Source organism: Macrotis lagotis, chromosome 8 (genome assembly GCF_037893015.1).
Source record: "Macrotis lagotis isolate mMagLag1 chromosome 8, bilby.v1.9.chrom.fasta, whole genome shotgun sequence".
Taxonomy (NCBI): domain Eukaryota; kingdom Metazoa; phylum Chordata; class Mammalia; order Peramelemorphia; family Peramelidae; genus Macrotis; species Macrotis lagotis.
The window spans coordinates 45,972,862-45,991,711 of NC_133665.1; the positions used below are offsets into that span (position 1 = coordinate 45,972,862).

At 39.8% G+C, this 18,850-nt stretch overlaps 1 protein-coding gene across 2 annotated transcripts in view; it reads left to right on the plus strand.

Moving 5' to 3' along the window:
- SLC5A11 (solute carrier family 5 member 11) overlaps window positions 1-18,850 on the plus strand; it is a 73,954-nt gene that overhangs the window by 25,580 nt on the left and 29,524 nt on the right. For both annotated transcript variants that reach the window (XM_074196807.1, XM_074196808.1), the window contains exons 3-9: window positions 3,519-3,692; window positions 4,433-4,504; window positions 5,225-5,329; window positions 6,449-6,508; window positions 12,728-12,832; window positions 13,369-13,474; window positions 18,544-18,624. In XM_074196807.1, coding sequence (XP_074052908.1) covers window positions 3,558-3,692; window positions 4,433-4,504; window positions 5,225-5,329; window positions 6,449-6,508; window positions 12,728-12,832; window positions 13,369-13,474; window positions 18,544-18,624 — 664 coding nt within the window. In that variant the 5' untranslated portion in view covers window positions 3,519-3,557. The remainder of the gene's footprint in view (window positions 1-3,518; window positions 3,693-4,432; window positions 4,505-5,224; window positions 5,330-6,448; window positions 6,509-12,727; window positions 12,833-13,368; window positions 13,475-18,543; window positions 18,625-18,850) is intronic.

The following is an 18,850-nucleotide window of genomic DNA, read 5'->3' on the forward strand; positions in this document are numbered from 1 at the left end:
ATGAACTCTTGAATTTGAGATTAAGAATAGGCACAGTTCGGGTGGCTAGGTGGCATAGTGGATAAAGAACCGGCCTTGGAGTCAGGAGTACCTGGGTTCAAATCCGGTCTCAGACACTTAATAATTACCTAGCTGTGTGGCCTTGGGCAAGCCACTTAACCCCATTTGCCTTGCAACACCCCCCCCAAAAAAAAGAATAGGCACAGCTGACCAGGGCTTGATTGCCATAATGTTTGTGAGGATCAGTGGCACAAGGCTGACTTTTAGCCTCAGTAAGATCTTACTGATTTCTCCCTTACTGGAAGAAAGAAAATTTGTATCCTAGTGAGGGATGAAGAGATTGGGACAGTGGAGGAAGCTCTCAGGCCCCTTGTCTTCCTCTCCTAATCCCTGGAAAACTAGCAACCTTTTCTCCTTGAAACCTCAAGTTGTTAGTCAATTCAGTTAAATAATCATTTATTAAGCAGCCAAATACTGTGCTAGAGGAGAGATAGCATATGTAAAAGAAAGTGTAGATTGTGCTTTGAGAATGAAAAGAAGAAAGATGTTTATCAAATGTGTATGTGTGTCCTGGAAAGGTGCCTGGGGATCTGGAAGGCTTTCTGGAGTGTGCAGTATTGAAAGACTTGGGTGTATGTGAGGGTGTGGGTGTGGGTGTGAAGAGCAGAGTAAGATAAACTGGGAAAGGCTAGAAGGCCTTGAATGACTGATAAGAAATCTAAATTTTACTAAAGTGTGACAATAAGGAGTTTTTTCAGAGTTTGGAATAAAGACTATGAGCAGCTCTAGGTTAAAGAAGTCTCTAGAAACAGTTTTGAGTGCAGACTGGAAGGGTAGAGGTAAATGTACTGTTTTAGAAGTAATGGCAATGTATGGACACACCCTTCTTATAGAAGTTGAGGTAGAAGCTGTCAAGTTCATCCTCTTCATTTTCTAGATGAGGAAACTGAGGTACAGAGAACTTAAGTGACTTGCCCAGGGTCTATGCAACTAGGCATATTCTGACAGTTGATATATTGTTTAGTTTTACCAAGCTGCTTTCCTCCCCTTTTTACTTTTTAGACTTTTTTGCTACCAAGAATACTTGGTGGGTAGGGGGGGGAAGGATAGGGATATAGCTGTGGAAGCTAATGTTATTGAGTCATTTCAGTCTTGTCTGACTCATGACCCCCATTTGAGATTTTCTTGACAAAGATACTGGAGTAGTTTGCCATTTCCTTCTCTATCTTATTTTATAGATGAGAAAACTGAGGTGAACAGGGTTAATTAAGTGACTTAACCAGTAAGAGACTGAGACTGGATTTGAACTTAAGAAGAGAATTCTTTTGGGCTTGAGAAATGAAGCTCTATCCATTATACCACCCAGCTACCCTAGAGATATAGAAAGTGTCCCAAATGGCTTAATGCAGTCTTAAGCTTTAAAGTTTTAAACTATACTAAGCCTTCTGGAAAATATTATATAAATGAAGGTGATTATAATAGCAAAAGATATAAATCAATATTTAAAATTAACAAAAAATGAAAAACCACCTAGAAAGGTAATAATGAATGTCTATAAAATGATGGCAATAGGGATGATTACAAGTAATAGTATATATTCCTGTAGAGAAGATATAGGAAAATTGCATTTGTGTGTGTGTGTGTGCACATGTGTCTGTGCATGTGTGCACGTGTGTGTGTGTGCATGTGTCTGTGTGTGTGTCTCTGTGCCTGTGTGTGTATGTGTAACCATTTCCTCCCCAAAGTCTAGCTCCCACTTCTGAAAGCTGTGCCTTCCTCCCTTCACTAGCCAAATACCAGCTTTGTTGCATACAAGTCATTTATTCAGAATAAAAATTCCCAAGATACTGATGCAAAGCATAGAAATGCTTGTTTGTATGTAATTTATGTGAAATTCAAGAAGATTTTTAAAATACTGATGAGGTATGATACATTTTCTCTAGTGTTAGAGATCCAAAGATGAACTCAGGCACAAATCCTACTCAAAAAAGATTGCATTCCCTTGCTGGGGATAAAGTTGGGAGAGCAAAGTTTGACCTTGAACTTGGTTCTCCCAACTCTGAAGCCATTATCTATGTGCTCTTCACTTAATGTTGACATGCTAAGGTTCTTATCTAAACCCCAAACTCTAAGACCTTCCAGTTCTAATAGTCTCTATGATTCTTTCCAACCTTGGAAAGGCTAGAAAACTTCAAATGACTGACTAAAAGCAAATCTGAACTTTACTTATGTATGACAGTAAAAAGCCTTTGTTTTAAGTGGAGAAGAGATATGATCAGCTCTGGGTTAAAGGAAAGTGAATCTAGCAATTGTTTTGAGGGCAGAATGGAAGGGAATTGGAAGCAAGAATACTGGTCAGGTATCAGATTCAGTTGGTCTACCCTGGAAATACAACTAATTGTAATCACCTAGGAGTGCCTGCCTAGCTCCTGAGCAGGTTTGTTTTGATGAGGCCTTTAAATTTCTAAGGTCCAAGTTCAAGATAAAAGACTCCACTAAACCCAGAAACACCCTCATAAACAGGGAAAGAGAGCAGTATGACAAAGTACACCAAAAGATGTGAGTTGAAGTGCGACTTAACTGTGTGATCTTGAATAAATAAGACACCTTTTCTGAGACTAAATTTCCTTATCTATAAAATGGGGATGATAATAATAATTATCATTCTAATAAATAGCTACCATTTATATAATGCTTTAAGAGGTTTTCAAATTCCTTTACAAATATTACATTATTTATTCTTTGCAATTACTTTTGATAGTAACAAAGGGACAATAATCCTCATTTTACAGATGAGAAAAATGAGGCTAAAAGAGGTTCAGTAACTCGACCAGAGCAACACCACTAATAATAAAAAGAGTCAGAAATGGAATTCTTATCATCATGACTCCAAGTCTAGTGCTCTATCCACTGTACTACCTACCTGCTACAAATATGTTATCTCCCTCAACTAATCAACAATATTTATTAGTTTATTATCCTTACTATGGGATAAGCATAATAATTACAAAGACAAAAATGACTTTACTGCCTGGAGACTTACATTTTATTGGAAGAGACAACATATACTTATATAAGTATGTACAAAAAAAGAATCTAAAGTAGACATGGAAAGGAAGGTAATAGTGGACTGGGGGGAGAAAGGAGGGATCAGAAAAGGCTTCATGAAGGTGATGTTTGAGCAAGGAAGTAAGGGATTCAAAGGAGGTGGGATATGGAGGGATTGCACTAGAGGCCTGGGGCCTACTAAACCAAAGACAGGAAGAGGGTCATGTTTTGTGAGGGTCCTATAAGACAATATATAGAGTGCCTTATAAACAATAAGGAGAATAGAGAAATGCAACTATTCTTCTCCAAATGCAGCCTAAAGATAAATGGTCCACTCTGTTTTGTTCACCCTACCCTAACCAGCTTTTGCGTTAGTGTTCAGTAGACTAGGGGCTTCCTACCAATGGCTAGGGCAGGGCCAAAAGTTCCTGACTCCAATACCGGGCTCTGTGATTTCCCATCTATTACAGATAGATGCAACTCTGCAGGACAGATAAAAGACAAAGGCCATGGAGAGGATTCGAAGCAGCCCCCTGCCTTCCCATCGTGATGACCTAGAGGCCTTTCCAGACAAGGCACTGGAGACAGTGGACATTGTGGTGCTCGTCCTCTATTTTGTGTTTGTCCTAGGTGTAGGATTTTGGGTAAGGCAAGGATTATGGATTCCTTCACACCCTAGGGCTTTGTCAGTTCAGCAAGCTAGCAATCTAAGGGGACCTTCTGGAAGAAAGAGATTTTTACTAGAAGGCTCGTGATTTGTGGCTTTATGCAAATCCAAGTTGTGTGAGTATTCATGAGCACCTATGATCATGAGCACCAAGGGTAGGGAGTACAGAGGGACCCTATACCACCATTGGGAGAAAGTCTGATTAGAATTCTGGGTTCTCTCATTGGGTTGGAATGGGGGTCAGTGTCAACCAGGATTAGGGAAGGGGCTTTTGTAGGGAAGTTGGGGGGACTAGCTTTGCCACACTCTCTGTGGTTTAGTAGAATGGGTGAATCTTTCCCTCGGCCCCAAGTGGTACTCTGGGATTTAACAGAGAGCATTAGATAGAAGTTCTCCATCATTACCACTACTGCCTTTGCCCCTTACTTTGGTTTGCTTGAATTTTTACATCTTTATATTTCCCCATTTTTATATTTCCTATAACTATGTCCATTAGGTCTTAAAAAGTCCTATTTAGGGCTCTAGGTAATGGATTGCGGAGGGCTTCCTGGTGATTTAGAGCAAGTTTAACACTTGTATCAGAAGGTATTCCTATTCCATGGAGACAGCCTGGCCACTTGCATCTCCCATGTTTTGGACATAACCACATTGTGACAACTAATCTCAGGTAGGAGTGGTTTTCTTACCTAGAATGGACTTTCTCTCCCTATATTTCAGTCTATGTGGAAGACCAAGAGAGACACTGTCCAAGGCTACTTCCTGGCTGGAGGGGACATGATATGGTGGCCGGTGAGTAGTGCTGAGGCCTCCTTAGTGGAGACAGGTAGCTATGTCCTGGATTGGCAGCAGAGAGATCCACTAGACTTTGACTAAATGTACTCTGGCTGTAAGCACTGCATCTCCATCTTCAGCCAGGGAATGCATATGTTGGGGGAAAAGAGGGAAATAAGAAAACTTGTCCTTCTTATGGCTCTAACTCCAAGGGCAGACACCACATTGGTATGGTAGCCCAAGTAAATCCTGAGCAATCCCAAGCAGTAGTGATTTGGTGAGAGGTGATCATTTAACACATACTCAAACAGCATTCTGGAGCCTATGGATGGAGTTTTTCCCACAAATCATTATGGATCTCAGGGTCAGAATAGCTCTCAAAACTTCTTAATTCATCAGTGAAGAGCAAGGGAGCTTTGCCCAATTATAACCCCATTGACATCCATAGCTACTTGGGTAATAAATAGAATTATAGCTCCTGGAGACCAATCCATTTAACCTTCTTCCTCTCTTTCCCACTTGTGACTCTCCAGATAGTGTTCAATGGGGTATCCTGTTCTGGGGGCTTCCTGATAACAAGGATTATAAATCGCCCTCTTCTACCAGTAAAGATAGGGCCAGAGACTAAAGAGAAATTCAGTAGTCAACTAGGTTATTCAACCCTCTATCCCAGGCTGAGCCTGAAGACACTGAGGGCTCAGTCTTTCCTTGATGATATATATACCTTTCACCCCACAGGTGGGAGCTTCTCTCTTTGCCAGTAACATAGGAAGTGGGCATTTCATTGGTCTGGCTGGATCAGGAGCAGCCGTGGGGATTTCTGTAACAGCTTATGAGTTTAATGTAAGTGTTCAACAAATTATTAGAATTTTATTGATTTTTTTTGTTTGTTTGTTGTTTTAACATCACTTTAGTTTCCATGTATCATTAGTCTTCTGGAGTCATGACTAGTTCTTGTCATTGTTCTGTCTTTAAATTTTTCAAAGTTGTTTTCCTTTGCAGTGTTGTAGTCATTGTCCTCCTGATTCTTTTTACTTCAATCAGCACAAATTCTTATATATATCTTCCAAGGTTTTTCTGAAATCTATACCTTTGTTAAAATGGGACCATCTATTTGTATACCCCGATGATGACCTGAATCATTTTGAAGGAAAAAGAAAAGGGCCTTAGATTCCTGCTCCCCCTCCATCTCTTCATTTATTATTTCAACATTTTGTGTTAATGTTTAATATGTATATATGGAACTATGCTTGATGCTGGAGATAAAAAGAACTATAAGCTAGTAGTGCTTATAGTGGGAACTGGTTAGTGTTTGTTGAGTACCTGATCTCCTGTAGTAGGGAGACATATACATAGCTAAATAATCCATAAATTGGAATGTGAGAAAGATATCAATGAAATAAAATGGCAAATCTGGGAAACTGAGAGAAAAAAACAGTAAAAAAGGACATGGAAACTTTTTTCTGATATATTTTGATATTAGTTAAAAACCAAAGTACTTACTTTAGATCCAAAGTGCTATGTGAACTACTTGGATGAAGTTGGACCTAGAATCATGAAGATCTGAGTTCAAATCCAACTTCAAACACTTACTAGATATGAGGCACTAGACAAGTCCCTTCACCTCTTTCAGGTTTTTCTACTACAAAATGGGGATAATCATGTTATAAGGATCAGATGAGATAAGCAAATGAGATAATATTTATAAAGTGCTTAGTACAATACCTATTATATAGTAGGCACTTACTAAATGCTTATTTCTTTCGTTATTCTAGCTGTAAATTTCTGATCCTCTAAAGTACACTATAGTTTTCCAAATGAAATCTAGACCACTCTCCTCCTTCCCAGTTCAGTTCTAGGCCCAGTTCTATTCCCAGGGAAAATATCTTATTTTTGGAGTATCTCAGGTATATACGTTTCTAGAAGAGCTTGGAATAAGATTGATTGTACTTTCCTCCGTAGGGGATCTTTTCGGTGCTGATGCTGGGCTGGATCTTCCTTCCTATTTACATTGCTGGAGGGGTGAGTCTGATAGAGACAAAGGAGGGTAATTAGGACCTCAGGTTAAAGTACATTGGGATAGTGACCTCTTCCATTCATTTGTTCATTCATTCAACAAGCATTTATTAATCCCCTAGGGAGAAAGCATATTGGAGTGGAAAAAAAACTTAGAGTAAGAATTGGTGGTTGCTGTTCAGTTGAGTCTAATGATTACATTTGGAGTATTCTTGGCAAAGATACTGGAGTGGTTTGCCATTTCCTTGTTCATTTTTACAGATGAAGAAATTGAGGCAAATAGGGTTAAATGCCTTATTCAAGGTCACACAGCTAAGTAAGTATCTGAGGCCAAATTTGAATTCAGGAGGAAGTCTTCCTGACTTCAGGCCCCTGCTTTTTCTATTACATTACCTAGCTGCCCCTGATTTTCAAATCTGGGTCTCACTATCCATGTGAACTTGGGCACACTTCCCTTCTCTGGTTCTCAGTTTCCTTATCTGTAAAATAACTAGCCAATAGCTAACATTTCCTTTCCTTTAAAAAAAAGTATTTGCTTTTTATTCTGACCTTAACACCAATAAAATGAGCATTTTTTATACTTGAAATAGAAGAGAAAATGAGGATGAAACTGTACATTTATATTGCATTACCTTACTTTTCCTTTTAAGTATAGGATAAATTCATGTAATTTTCAAAGTCATCATACTCATCTGTTTTAATAAATTTAATAAATTCTTCAATGACTTCATTTTTTCTTTTCTTTTTCATTTTGATAATCCCATCACTATTGCCCATCTCCCTCTTATCTCCTTAAAATAGGAGTAAAAATATCAAAAAACAAAACAAAGCCCCTGTAATAAATAGTTATAAGCAAGCAAGACAAATTCCCCCATTGTCCATGTTCAAACATGTCTGTTTCTGCATATTGACTATCTCCCTTCGTTCAGAGATGCATATGATCAACATTATTGCTCCTTCAGTTCTAAGAACCCTTTCTTTTTTTAAAAAAATTTTTTATACTTTTTTTTTTTTTGCAAGGCAAATGGGGTTAAGTGGCTTGCCCAAAGCCACACAGCTAGGTAATTATTAAGTGTCTGAGCCCAGATTTGAACTCAGGTTCTCCTGACTCCAGGGCCAGTGCTTTATACACTGTGCCACCTAGCTGCCCCCTAAGAACCCTTTCAATATGAAACGACATTAATCCTAAAGTTGCACAGCAAGTTAGCATCAGGACCAAAAGTCCAGGACAGGTCCCCCTCCCCCAATTCCAGCACTGTTTCCATCAGTTCACATGACTTTCCCTTTCATTGCTGCAATGTGAGGGAATCCTCATCAAGTAGACTTCTCAGATGTTCATCACTAGAATAAAACTAATGTGCCTCGAGACTCCACAAAGATGCCTCCTCTCCTGGAAAGGAAGATGAAAACTAACCAGCTTAGAAGGGCCAGTTATAGGTTTTGACTATAGAAAAATCGGTTTCTAGCTCTGTAGCTGAAGGAAGCAAGCAGACAACTGGACTCTACATAATAAGGGAGGCTGTGGACCTCATTAGCTAAATATGAAAAGAAAGAAATCCATTGCCAGAAAATTTGTTTGGTTATGGCAATTAATGAAGTACCATCTATCACTCAGTCAACAAACAATTAATAAGCACCTTTTGTAATAAGCACCAATAACTGTACTAGGCACTGGCAGTACAAGGACAATGAATGAAACAATCCCTACATACAAAGACCTGGTCTTCTTTTTTGTTTGTTTGTTTTTGTTTTTTTGTTTTGGTTTTGCAGGGCAATGGGGTCAAGTGGCTTGCCCAAGGCCACACAGCTAGGTAATTAAAGACCTTGTCTTCTAATGGAAGGATGGACAGCTATCTCAATGGAGAGCTCCTTATCAAGGAAATCATATTTTCCCCAATTATTGATGCATTTTATGAAGACAGGACATCAAGTAGATGAACAGTTTTAATTCACAAGTCTTTATTCACATTTTCAAAGACTATCTTCCATGCCTGAACTCTCTCTCTCTCTCTCATCACCACTTCTCAGTTTTCCCTGAAGGTTTCAGGTGAAGTCTCACCTGCTACAAGAAACTTTTCCCAATCCTCCTCAAAGTAAAACCTTCTCTTTTAGATTACTTCAGTTTATCCTGTCTAAATCTTATATGTACATAGTTGTTTAGATATAGTCTTCCCTATTAGGCTCATTCAGAACAAAGAACTGTTCTTTGCCTTTCTTGGTAGCTCCAGGACTTGACATGATGCCTAGCATATTGTAGGTGTACAAAATTACTTGTTGACTTGACTTCTTTGAGGAAATTTCCTGAGACTTCTCTATTAAATCATATAGGTCTTTTTTGGCATATATGAAAAGAATTTCCACATTGGGAATTCTCCACTCTGGTGAAATAATAAATCACATGATCAACAATTTTAAATTGGAAAGGACCTTTGATTTCACTTAGTCTTCTCAGCCCCTTATTTGTGATGAAGATTGCATTCTGAGAGACAATGTGGTATAAAGAATAAGACACTGGGCTAAAATGGAATCAGGAAGACCTGGATTCAAATCTCATTTCAGACACTGTGTGATGGAGCAAGTCATAAACTCTCTACCCTCAGTTTTCTCATCTATAAAATAAGAGAATAGGATTTTAAAGGGATTTTAAAGGGAATAGCCTTTAAAGCTCTAAATCTATAATATGGTTTTTTTGAGTTTTTATTTTTTTATTTTTTATTTAATATATATTTATTCTCATTTTGTACAAATAATGTTTTTCATACATTAATAAAATATTCTTATTTAAGAGTAAACAAAATACCCCCACCCCCTAAAAATATAGACTCGCTTGAGCAATAAAGTAAAGGGGAGAGAAAAAAATTAAAATTAAAATTAAAAAAATAATAGTAATAATTGTAGTTATGTCAGGTGGTGCAGTGGACGGAGCACCAGCCCTGGAGCCAGGAGCACCCAAGCCGTACACCCAACTATCACCTAGCTGTGTGACATGTAGGCCACCCCAACCCCACTGCCCTGCAAAAACCAAAAAAAAAGAAAAAAGAAAGACCCCAAATAAAATAAAATAGCAATAATAGTAGGAGCGACTGGGTGGCGAACAGAGCACTGGCCCTTGAGCCAGGAGCACCCGGGTCCAAATCCAGCCTCAGACATCCAATGATCACCTGGCTATGCGGCCCCAAGCAGGCCACCCAGCCCCATTTGCCCTGCACCCCCCCAAAACAACAATAATAATAATAAAAATGTGCTTCACTCTGTGTTCCAACACCACCAACTCTATCATGGGTGGATCACATTCTTTATGATAAGTCCATCACAAAAGTTACTTCCATATTTTTCCACTGTTGCCATTGCTGATCGCAACTCCCTCCTTTCATATTTCTCTACTACCATATACTATACTTTCTCTCTCCTTTCACTGACTCTGCTGTAGGGTAGCTGACTGGAGCAGTAGACAGATCCCTGGCTCTGGGGCCAAGAGGCCCTGAGCCCCCATACCACCCCTTAGGCCCATCAACCACCTGGCCCTATGGTCCCGGACGGGCCATCCAATCCCAGCCCCTTGCAAGAAGTAAAAAAGAAAATGTGTTATATTTGACCACTCTCCCCCCATGGTCCATCCTATCCTCCTTCATTCACATCCCCACTGCTTCCCCCTGTTCCCCCCTCTCTCCTTCTTACTCCAAATGTCTATACCCCATTGAGTATATATGCTGTTTCCTCTCCTAGCCACCTCTGATGAGAGTGAAGATTCCCTCATTCCCCCTTGCCTTCCCCCACTTCCATATCATTGCAATAGCTCATTGTAATAAACAGAAATCTTATATGAACTATCTTGTCCTATTCCCCCTCTCCTTTTTCTTTCTCCCATTACATTTCCCTTTTTTCTATTGACTCCATTTTTACACCATATTTTATCTTCAAATTCAGCTTTCTCCTGTACTTCATCTATAAAAGCTCCTTCTACCTGCTCTGTTAATTGAGAAGGTTCATATGAGTATTATCAGTGTCATTTTTCTATGCAGGAATACATGCAGTTCATCATCATTAAGTCCCTCATATTTTCCCCTTCTCCTTCAATCTCCATGCTTCACCTGAGTCCTGTATCTGAAGATCAAACCTTCTGTTCAGCTCTGGCCATTCCAACAGGAACATTTGAAATTCCCCTGGTTCATTGAAAGTCCATCTTTTTTTCCCTGGAAGAGGACATTCAGTTTTGCTGGGTAGTTGATTCTCGGTTGCATTCTAAGTACTTTTGCCTTCCGGTATATTATATTCCAAGTCCTATGAGATTTTAATGTAGTTGCTGCTAAGTCCTGGGAGATCCTGATGGCAGCTCCATGGTATTTGAACTGTGTCCTTCTGGCTGCTTTTAATATTTTCTCTTTGACTTGGGAGTTCCGGAACTTGGCTATAATATTCCTGGGGATTGGTTTTTTGGGATCTCTTTCTGGGGAGGGTCGGTGGATTCTCTCCATTTCTATTTTGCCCTCTGCTTCTAGGATATCAGAGCAATTTTCCTGTAGTAATTCTTTGAAAATGATGTCAAGGCTCTTTTCCTGATCATGACTTTCAGGTATTCCAATAATTTTTAAATTATCTTTCCTAAATCTGTTTTCCATATCAGTTGTTTTTTCAATGAGATGTTTGACATTTTCTTCTAATTTTTCATTCTTTTGGTTTTGAAGTATTGAGTCCTGATTTCTCGTGAATTCATCAATCTCTCTGAGTTCTATTCTTTGAAGGATTTGTTTTCCTTAGAGAGCTTTCTTATCTCTTTTTCCATCTGGCCAATTCTGCTTTTTAAAGCATTCTTCTCCTCAATAACTTCTTGAACTGTTTTATCCATTTGACCTAAGCTGGTTTTTAGCATGCTATTTTTTTTTTTTTAGTTTTTGCAAGGCAATGGGGTTAAGTGGCTTGCCTAAGGTTACACAGCTAGGTAATTATTAAGTGTCTGAAGCTGGATTTGAACTCAGGTACTCCTGACTTCAGGACTGGTGCTCTATCCACTGTGCCACCTAGCCGTCCCCTTAGCATGCTATTTTCTTCAGCATTTTTTGGGGGGATCTCCTTGACTAAGCTGCTGACTGCATTTTCATGTTTTTCCTGCATCTCTTTCCTTTCTTTTCCCAGTTTTTTTCTTCTAACTCCCTTGTTTGATTTTTAAAGTCTTTTTTGAGCTCTGTCATAGCCTGAGCCCAATTTCTGTTTTTCTTGGAGTCTTTAGATGCAGGAGCTTGTGCTTCCTCATCTTCATATTGAGTGTTTTGATCCTTCTTGGGCTCACAGGCAAAATATTTCTCAATGGTGTTCCTCTTGTTTCTCTGCTTGCTCATTTTCCCAGCCTAAGCCTGTTTTGGGGGGTGCTTCCTCAGCTTTTGGGACACTCCCACAAGGGTCTCAGTATGTGAGGCTCTGTCCTCCCTCCTGGTCTGTGAATGACCATAAACGCCCCCCTCTTCCACGGGCTGAGGTGGGGGGCCCCTGCTGTTCTATGGGGGGGCCTAGACTGCGATCAGGATCTGAATGTGGTCAGAACCCCAGAGTCCTGTTCCAGGGACAGAGGACAGAGCTCTGCAGTCTTTCTCTTCACTCCCCTCCCTAGGTTCAATGGGCCCATGCCCTGGGGGCTCCTGCTTATGGGCTCTGCCTGCTTCTGTTTCCTGGATCTGGACTGAGGTGGCCATGCAGCTCCCTGTGTGCCCTGAGGGCTTGGCTTCATGTGCTCTCTCTGGCAGAGGTCCCCCGTTCTCCCAAGTTGTGCCTGCCTCCAGGAGGCTGAAGTTCTTTCGCTCTGGTGGGCCACCCCTCTGGCTGCCCCTCCAACCCTGGGGAGCAGAGCCTTTCTGCTCTTTTCCAGGTTACCTTGAGTAGGAGAACTGTGGGTTCTGTCTCTCCTATAAGCTGTTTTTTAAAGTACCAGATGGAAGATCTACCTCCTCCCTAATTTTTTTTTTATCCAACTGTCTGGTTAAGCATGAGACACAACTAGTTGGTGTTTTTTTGTTCCTCTGATTTCTTCTCATTTCCTCTACAATCTGTTCTGTAGCAGTGGGGAAACTGCTACTGTCTTTCTGAATGCTGAGAGTCCAGCACTCTGTTTTAGAGAAGGGAACTCTGCTGTGAATCTGGACCCTAACTTTAGTGAGTTGTGAGTTAGCCAAAAAATATTGCCAAAAAATTATGAACAATCTAATACTAGATCTACCTTCCCTTCTTTCCCAGGTCACCACTATGCCTGAGTACTTACGAAAGAGATTTGGAGGCAAACGGATTCCCTTGTTCTTGGCTATTCTCTATTTGTTCATCTACATCTTCACCAAAATCTCCGTAAGAACACAACCTTCCTAAAGCCTTCCCTTATCAGTCATCCTTTGTCCAAGGACAAAGATAGAGTCACTATCAAAGGCCAGGTGTGGATCATTCACAACTGGTGCAATTGTATGCATGATCAGTAGATTAAAGATGAAGTTCCAATCATTTTCTTCCTTAGATAGTAGTAGCCTCCATATGGTCATCTCTTCATTTCCCAGTAGTGCCTTTCCCATATGGAACTGGGAACTACACACCAAAAGGAAAGTGGAAAAGGAAGTTGGGGATGGGGCAGTGGGGAAGAGAAGAAAGAAAAAAGATGGGATGGGAGAGGAAGGGATAAAAAGAAAAGGAGAGGAGAGGGGTAGGGAAGATAAAGAATAGGAAGACAGGATAGGAGAAGAAGAGGGCTACTGAGATTCTTCCTAAGATGTGGTCAAGAGTTGCTGAACAGTTGATTTACTCATTGGCTTAATGCAAAAGATAAAGTTTAGTAAAAATAGACTTACTTCTCTACCTCCATAATCTTACTTTCCATAATCTTATTTCCTCAGGTGGATATCTATGCAGGAGCCATCTTTATTCAGCAATCCCTACATCTGGATTTATATCTTGCAGTAGTGGGGCTGTTGGCAATTACAGCTCTATATACAGTGGCAGGTATGACTGAAACCCCTGGGGATGACATTGGGAAGCTTCAGGTTAGGATTAATATGGTGCAGTCCAGATTACTCAAGCAATTTCTGCCAGAATCAACATCTGTGCCCTTCCAAACAACTCTGTTAACTGAAGGATAATCAGGGTCCCTTCCCAACACTGGAAGTGTGAAATCATTTATTAGAAATGGTCATGGGGCAGTTAGGTGGTACAGTGGATAGAGCACTAGCCCTTGAGTCAGGAGGACCTGAGTTCAAATCCATCTTCAGATACATAATAATTTCCTAATAAGGCAAAATCAGAGAGAGAGAGAAAGAGAGCAAGAAAGAGAAATGGTCAAGCTAAGTATCAGGATCCCTTTTCAGAGTAAGGACATGAAGCTCACATTAGTGAAGTCACTTATTTGCCCCATGCCCCCTGTTATAATAAGAAATATTTGACTTTAAGTTCATAGGACTTAAAATGAATGAGACCCTTGAGGTCATCTGATTCAATGCTCTTATTTTATTGATGGGAAAAAAAAAACAGGGCTTACCATGGTATGTAATTTAAAAACAAATAAAACATTTATATAATGAAAAGAAGAAAACAAGGCCTAGAAAGGTGAGGTGATCTTTCCAGTGTCACAAGGGTAGTATATAACTTATCTGAGATTCAAACCCAGGACTCTCCATCTAATGTTTTTTTCACTCTACTATTTTTTTAGGTTAGATTTTTTCCCCCCAAGGTAATGGGTTAAGTGACTTGCCTAAGATCACACAGCTAGGTAATTATTATGTGTCTGAGGTGAGATTTGAACTCAGGTCCTCCTGATTCCAGGGCGGGTGCTCTATTCACTGCACTATCTAGCTGCTCCCACTCCACTATTTTTTTTTTAGGTTTTTTCAAGGCAAATGGGCTTAAGTGGCTTGCCCAAGGCCACACAGCTAGGTAATTATAAAGTATCTGAGACCGGATTTGAACCCAGGTACTCCTGACTCCAGGGCGGGTGCTTTATCCACTGCACCACCTGGCTGCCCATGCACCACCTAGCCGCCCCCACTAGACTATTTTTAAAAATTATTTAAAGTTTTAAAATCCAAACTTTATTTCTTCCTCCTTTCCTGAGATCATAAAGTTATACATACATATAAATATATGTATATATATTTATATTTATATACATATATGTAAAACATTTCCAAATTAATCATTTTATATAAAAAAAGACTAGAATAAAAGAAAAATGAAAAAAGTGAAAACTAGCATGTTTCATTATACTAAACAATATCATTTCTTTCTCTGAAGGTAAATAGTGTATTTTATCATTAGTCTTTTGGAATTGTTTTGGATCACTGTTCTTCTGAGAATAGCGAAGTCATTCATGCTTTTTTTCATTGAACAATATTACTGCTACTGTGGACAGCATTCTTCTGGTTTTGTTCAGGTTGCTATGCATCAGCTCATGTAAATCTGGGTTTTTCTGAAATCATCTTGCAAATCATTTCTTACAGCACAATAATATTCCATTACAATCATATACCACAACTTGTTTAGCCACTTGCCAATTGATAGGCATGCCTTTGATATCCAATTCTTTTTTTTATTTTTTCCCATTTATTTATTTATTTATTCTTATTTTGTACAAATAATTTTTTATACATTACTAAAATATTCTTTTTTAAGAGTAAACATAATACCCCTCTCCCCCAAAAATATAGACCTATATGAGTGATAAAGTAAAGGGGGAGGAAAAAAATTAAAATAATAATAATAATAATAATAATAGTAGGTATGGCCAGGTGGCACAGTAGACAGAGCACTGGCCCTGGAGCCAGAAGCACCCGAGCCCAAATCCGGCCCCATATACCCAACAATCACCCAGCTGTGTGACCCTGGGCAAGCCACCCCAACCCCATTGCCTTGCAAAAAGCAAACAAAGAAAAAGACCCAAAATAAAATAAAATAATAATAATAATAGTAGGGGTGGCCGGGTGGCGGACAGAGCACTGGCCCTTGAGCCAGGAGCATCCAGGTCCAAATCCGGCCTCAGGCACCCAATAATCACCCAGCTGTGCAACCCCAGGCAGGCCACCCAACCCCATTTACCCCCCAACCCCCCCCAAAAAAATAATAATAATAAAAAATGTGCTTCAGTCTGTGTTCCAACACCACTAGCTCTGTCGCGGGTGGATCACATTCTTTATGATAAGTCTATCACAAAAGTTACTTCCATATTTTTCCACTGTTGCCATTGCTGATCACAACTACCTCCTTTTCGTATTTCTCCACTACCATGTACTATATTTTCTCTCTCCTTTCACTCTGACTCTGCTGTAGGGTAGCTGAGTGGTGCAGCAGACAGATCCCTGGCCCTGGGGCCAAGAGGCTCAGAGCCCCCATACCACCCCTTAGGCCCAGCATACACCTGGCCCTATGGTCCCGGACAGGCCTTCCAATCCCAGCCCCTTGCAAGAAGTAAAAAAAGAAAATGCGTTATATCTGACCACTCTCACCCCATGGACCATCCTCTCCTCCTTCATTCACATCCCCACCCCTTCCCCCTGTTCCCCCCTCTCTCCTTCTTACTCCAAATGTCTATACCCCATTTAGTATATATGCTGTTTCCTCTCCTAGCCACCTCTGATGAGAGCGAAGATTCCCTCATTCCCCCTTGCCTCCCCCCTTCCATATCATTGCAATAGCTCATTGTAATAAAGAAAAATCTTATTATATGAAATATCTTGTCCTATTCCCCCTCTCCTTTTTCTTTCTTCCATTACATTTCCCTTTTGATATCTAATTCTTAACCACCACAAAATGAGCTGCTATAAATATTTTTAAACAAATAGACCCTTCCCCCCACCCTTTTTTGGATGTTTTTGTCACTCTACTATATTAAAAGTGAATATATACAACACATGTCTTCAGAGAGTTTGTCTACCATTCTGATGCATATACCTTCCATTCAGTTCAAGAGCACTTATTAGACACTACATGTATTTGTAGTAAGAGTGGAAATGAGAGGATAGAGATGAAAGATATTTTGGAGGTTAAATGTGCCAGTTGGAAATACAAATAAAAAAGGGGGGGAGAATCCCACCCTCCATTTACATTCTTCTTTGTACAATGAGCTAGGGAAACATTGCCCTCAGAGATTTTTAGGTTCCAAAAGCATTTCTCCAGGTCTTTTAATAAGATTTTGGTTTGATCACCTCCTTCCTTGATAAACCTGGAACCAATCACTGTCCTCTCACCCTTCTATATGATCTAAAGGGAAAATATGTACATACCTTTCCTAAAATTAGCCCCTCTTCCTGAGCATGTGTGGTTACAGATATAGCCTGTCCTCTTTCTGTACCTCAGAATCTTCATCTGCAAAATTGGAGGTAGAGGAGGGGTTGAACTAGGAGATCTCCAAAATAATGGTTCCAAGGAGAATCTGGATACTGTTGTATTTTTAATGAATTATGGAAAATGACCTAAAGTGAATCCTTGCCAATTTAATCCCTGCTCATTCTAATTTATTTCACACATTGCAGCTAAATCATCTTCCTAAAGCAGTGGCTCAGAGGATTTCAATAGTTTCCCATTGCCAGTAAAATAAAGAGCAGAGCTTTATTATTCAAGGCCCTTGATAATATGACACCCACATATCATTCTAATCTTAGCTTCTGCTGTTCTCTTATAAACACCCCACTTCAGCCAAACTGGTCCATTTATTCTCTATTTTACTTGAACATTCCATTTAACTGCAGACTTTCCCCAAGATTCTGTCCTTGATCTTCCAGGGCTTATGGATAGTCAGAACTTAATAAAGACGATTTAAATTGAGTTACCTTCTTTTTATTCTTTTTTTTTTTTGCAGGGCAATGGGTTAAGTGGCTTGCCCAAGGCCACACAGCTAGGCAATTATTAAGTGTCTGAGGTCGGATTTGAACTCAGGTACTCTAGGGCTGTGTTCTATCCACTGCGCCACCTAGCTGCCTCTTTTTATTCTTCTTAGGACTCATCTATTCTTTGTACTTATTTGTATAAATAAAATATTTGTAAATATTTTAATGGATCCATAAACTTTTTGGTGTAGGTTTAACTTTGGTGAACCTATAACTCCCCTATTCCAGAGTCCTGGGAATGGAGTTTGGAACACCTGAGTTCAAATGTGGAGTCAGATATTTACAAGCCATATGACCTCTGGGCAAATTTCTGACCCCCCCCCCTTTAGTTTTCTTATTTGTAAAAGTGGGAATTAAATGAGGAGCTATTTGTAAAGCAATAGCGGGGCCTTTCTCTCTACTTCACAAGTACAGCATATGGGAAATCCATCTATTATCTCTCACTGTCACCATGTAACCTACCTACATCCTTTCCCCTCTTACAAGTCATCTTAGTAATAGCTGCCATATATGTGTCTCATCATCAACTTTTGGATCACCTGAAACTATGTTCTCCCAAAATTTTTACTATTTGGTATTACAGAACTATATAGCCTTAGAAAGAGGATTTTGGTTAAAAAGCTATCAAGCACAGTGAAAATTTGAGAACTGGCGAAAGGACTGCCCAGTTTCCCCAAATACGATCTTGGATCTAGCCCTGGGAAATCACTGAGAAGATGAGTTATGTGAGGGTGAAGTGCTTTGGTAAGGTTACTCGAGTAGCAAGCAGTGTAAAAGATGGATTAAAGATCTAGATAGCAATGAGACAGATTAAGAGGCTCTGACAAGAGAAAAGATCCTGGGTTAGGACCTTAATTAGAGTAGAAGTAGAAAGGGCATTTTAGAGTTGAATTCATAGACTTTAGAATTAGATGTAAAGAAGAGTCCAAGATGATTCCAAAGCTGTGAGAAAAAGTGAAAGCATTCTCCTATCCCTCCCACTAATCAGCCCCTTCAAGCATAACAAGTCATCTGGCCCAGCACCAACATTTCCCTTTAATTCAATGTCAACACCAGGCATTATTTGGCCTAAATTTATTATGCTGGGATGCTTATGCTTGGAATATACTTTTTAATATCTAAGAGCTGCCCTGGACATGGCTCAGAGTTAAATCCCTCCTTACCTCCATCATTATTCTTTCTGTCTTCTCCCTTCAGGTGGCCTGGCAGCCGTGATCTACACAGATGCTCTGCAGACTATCATCATGCTGGGAGGAGCATTCACTTTAATGGGATACAGTGAGTATTTCCAGGCATTCCAAGTTGAGCATCATTAAAGTACTATTAATGTAATATTTTTTTTAAATTGTTTTTAGAAGTAGAGGTGAGGTACAACCAGGTAGCAATAGATGGCCAGCAGAACGGTTTAGTGGAAAGAACCCAATTTGGAATCCCCTCTGAATCTCCTTATTGCAAAATGGGAATAATAATACTTATACTAACAACCTCACAGGGTAGTTATAAA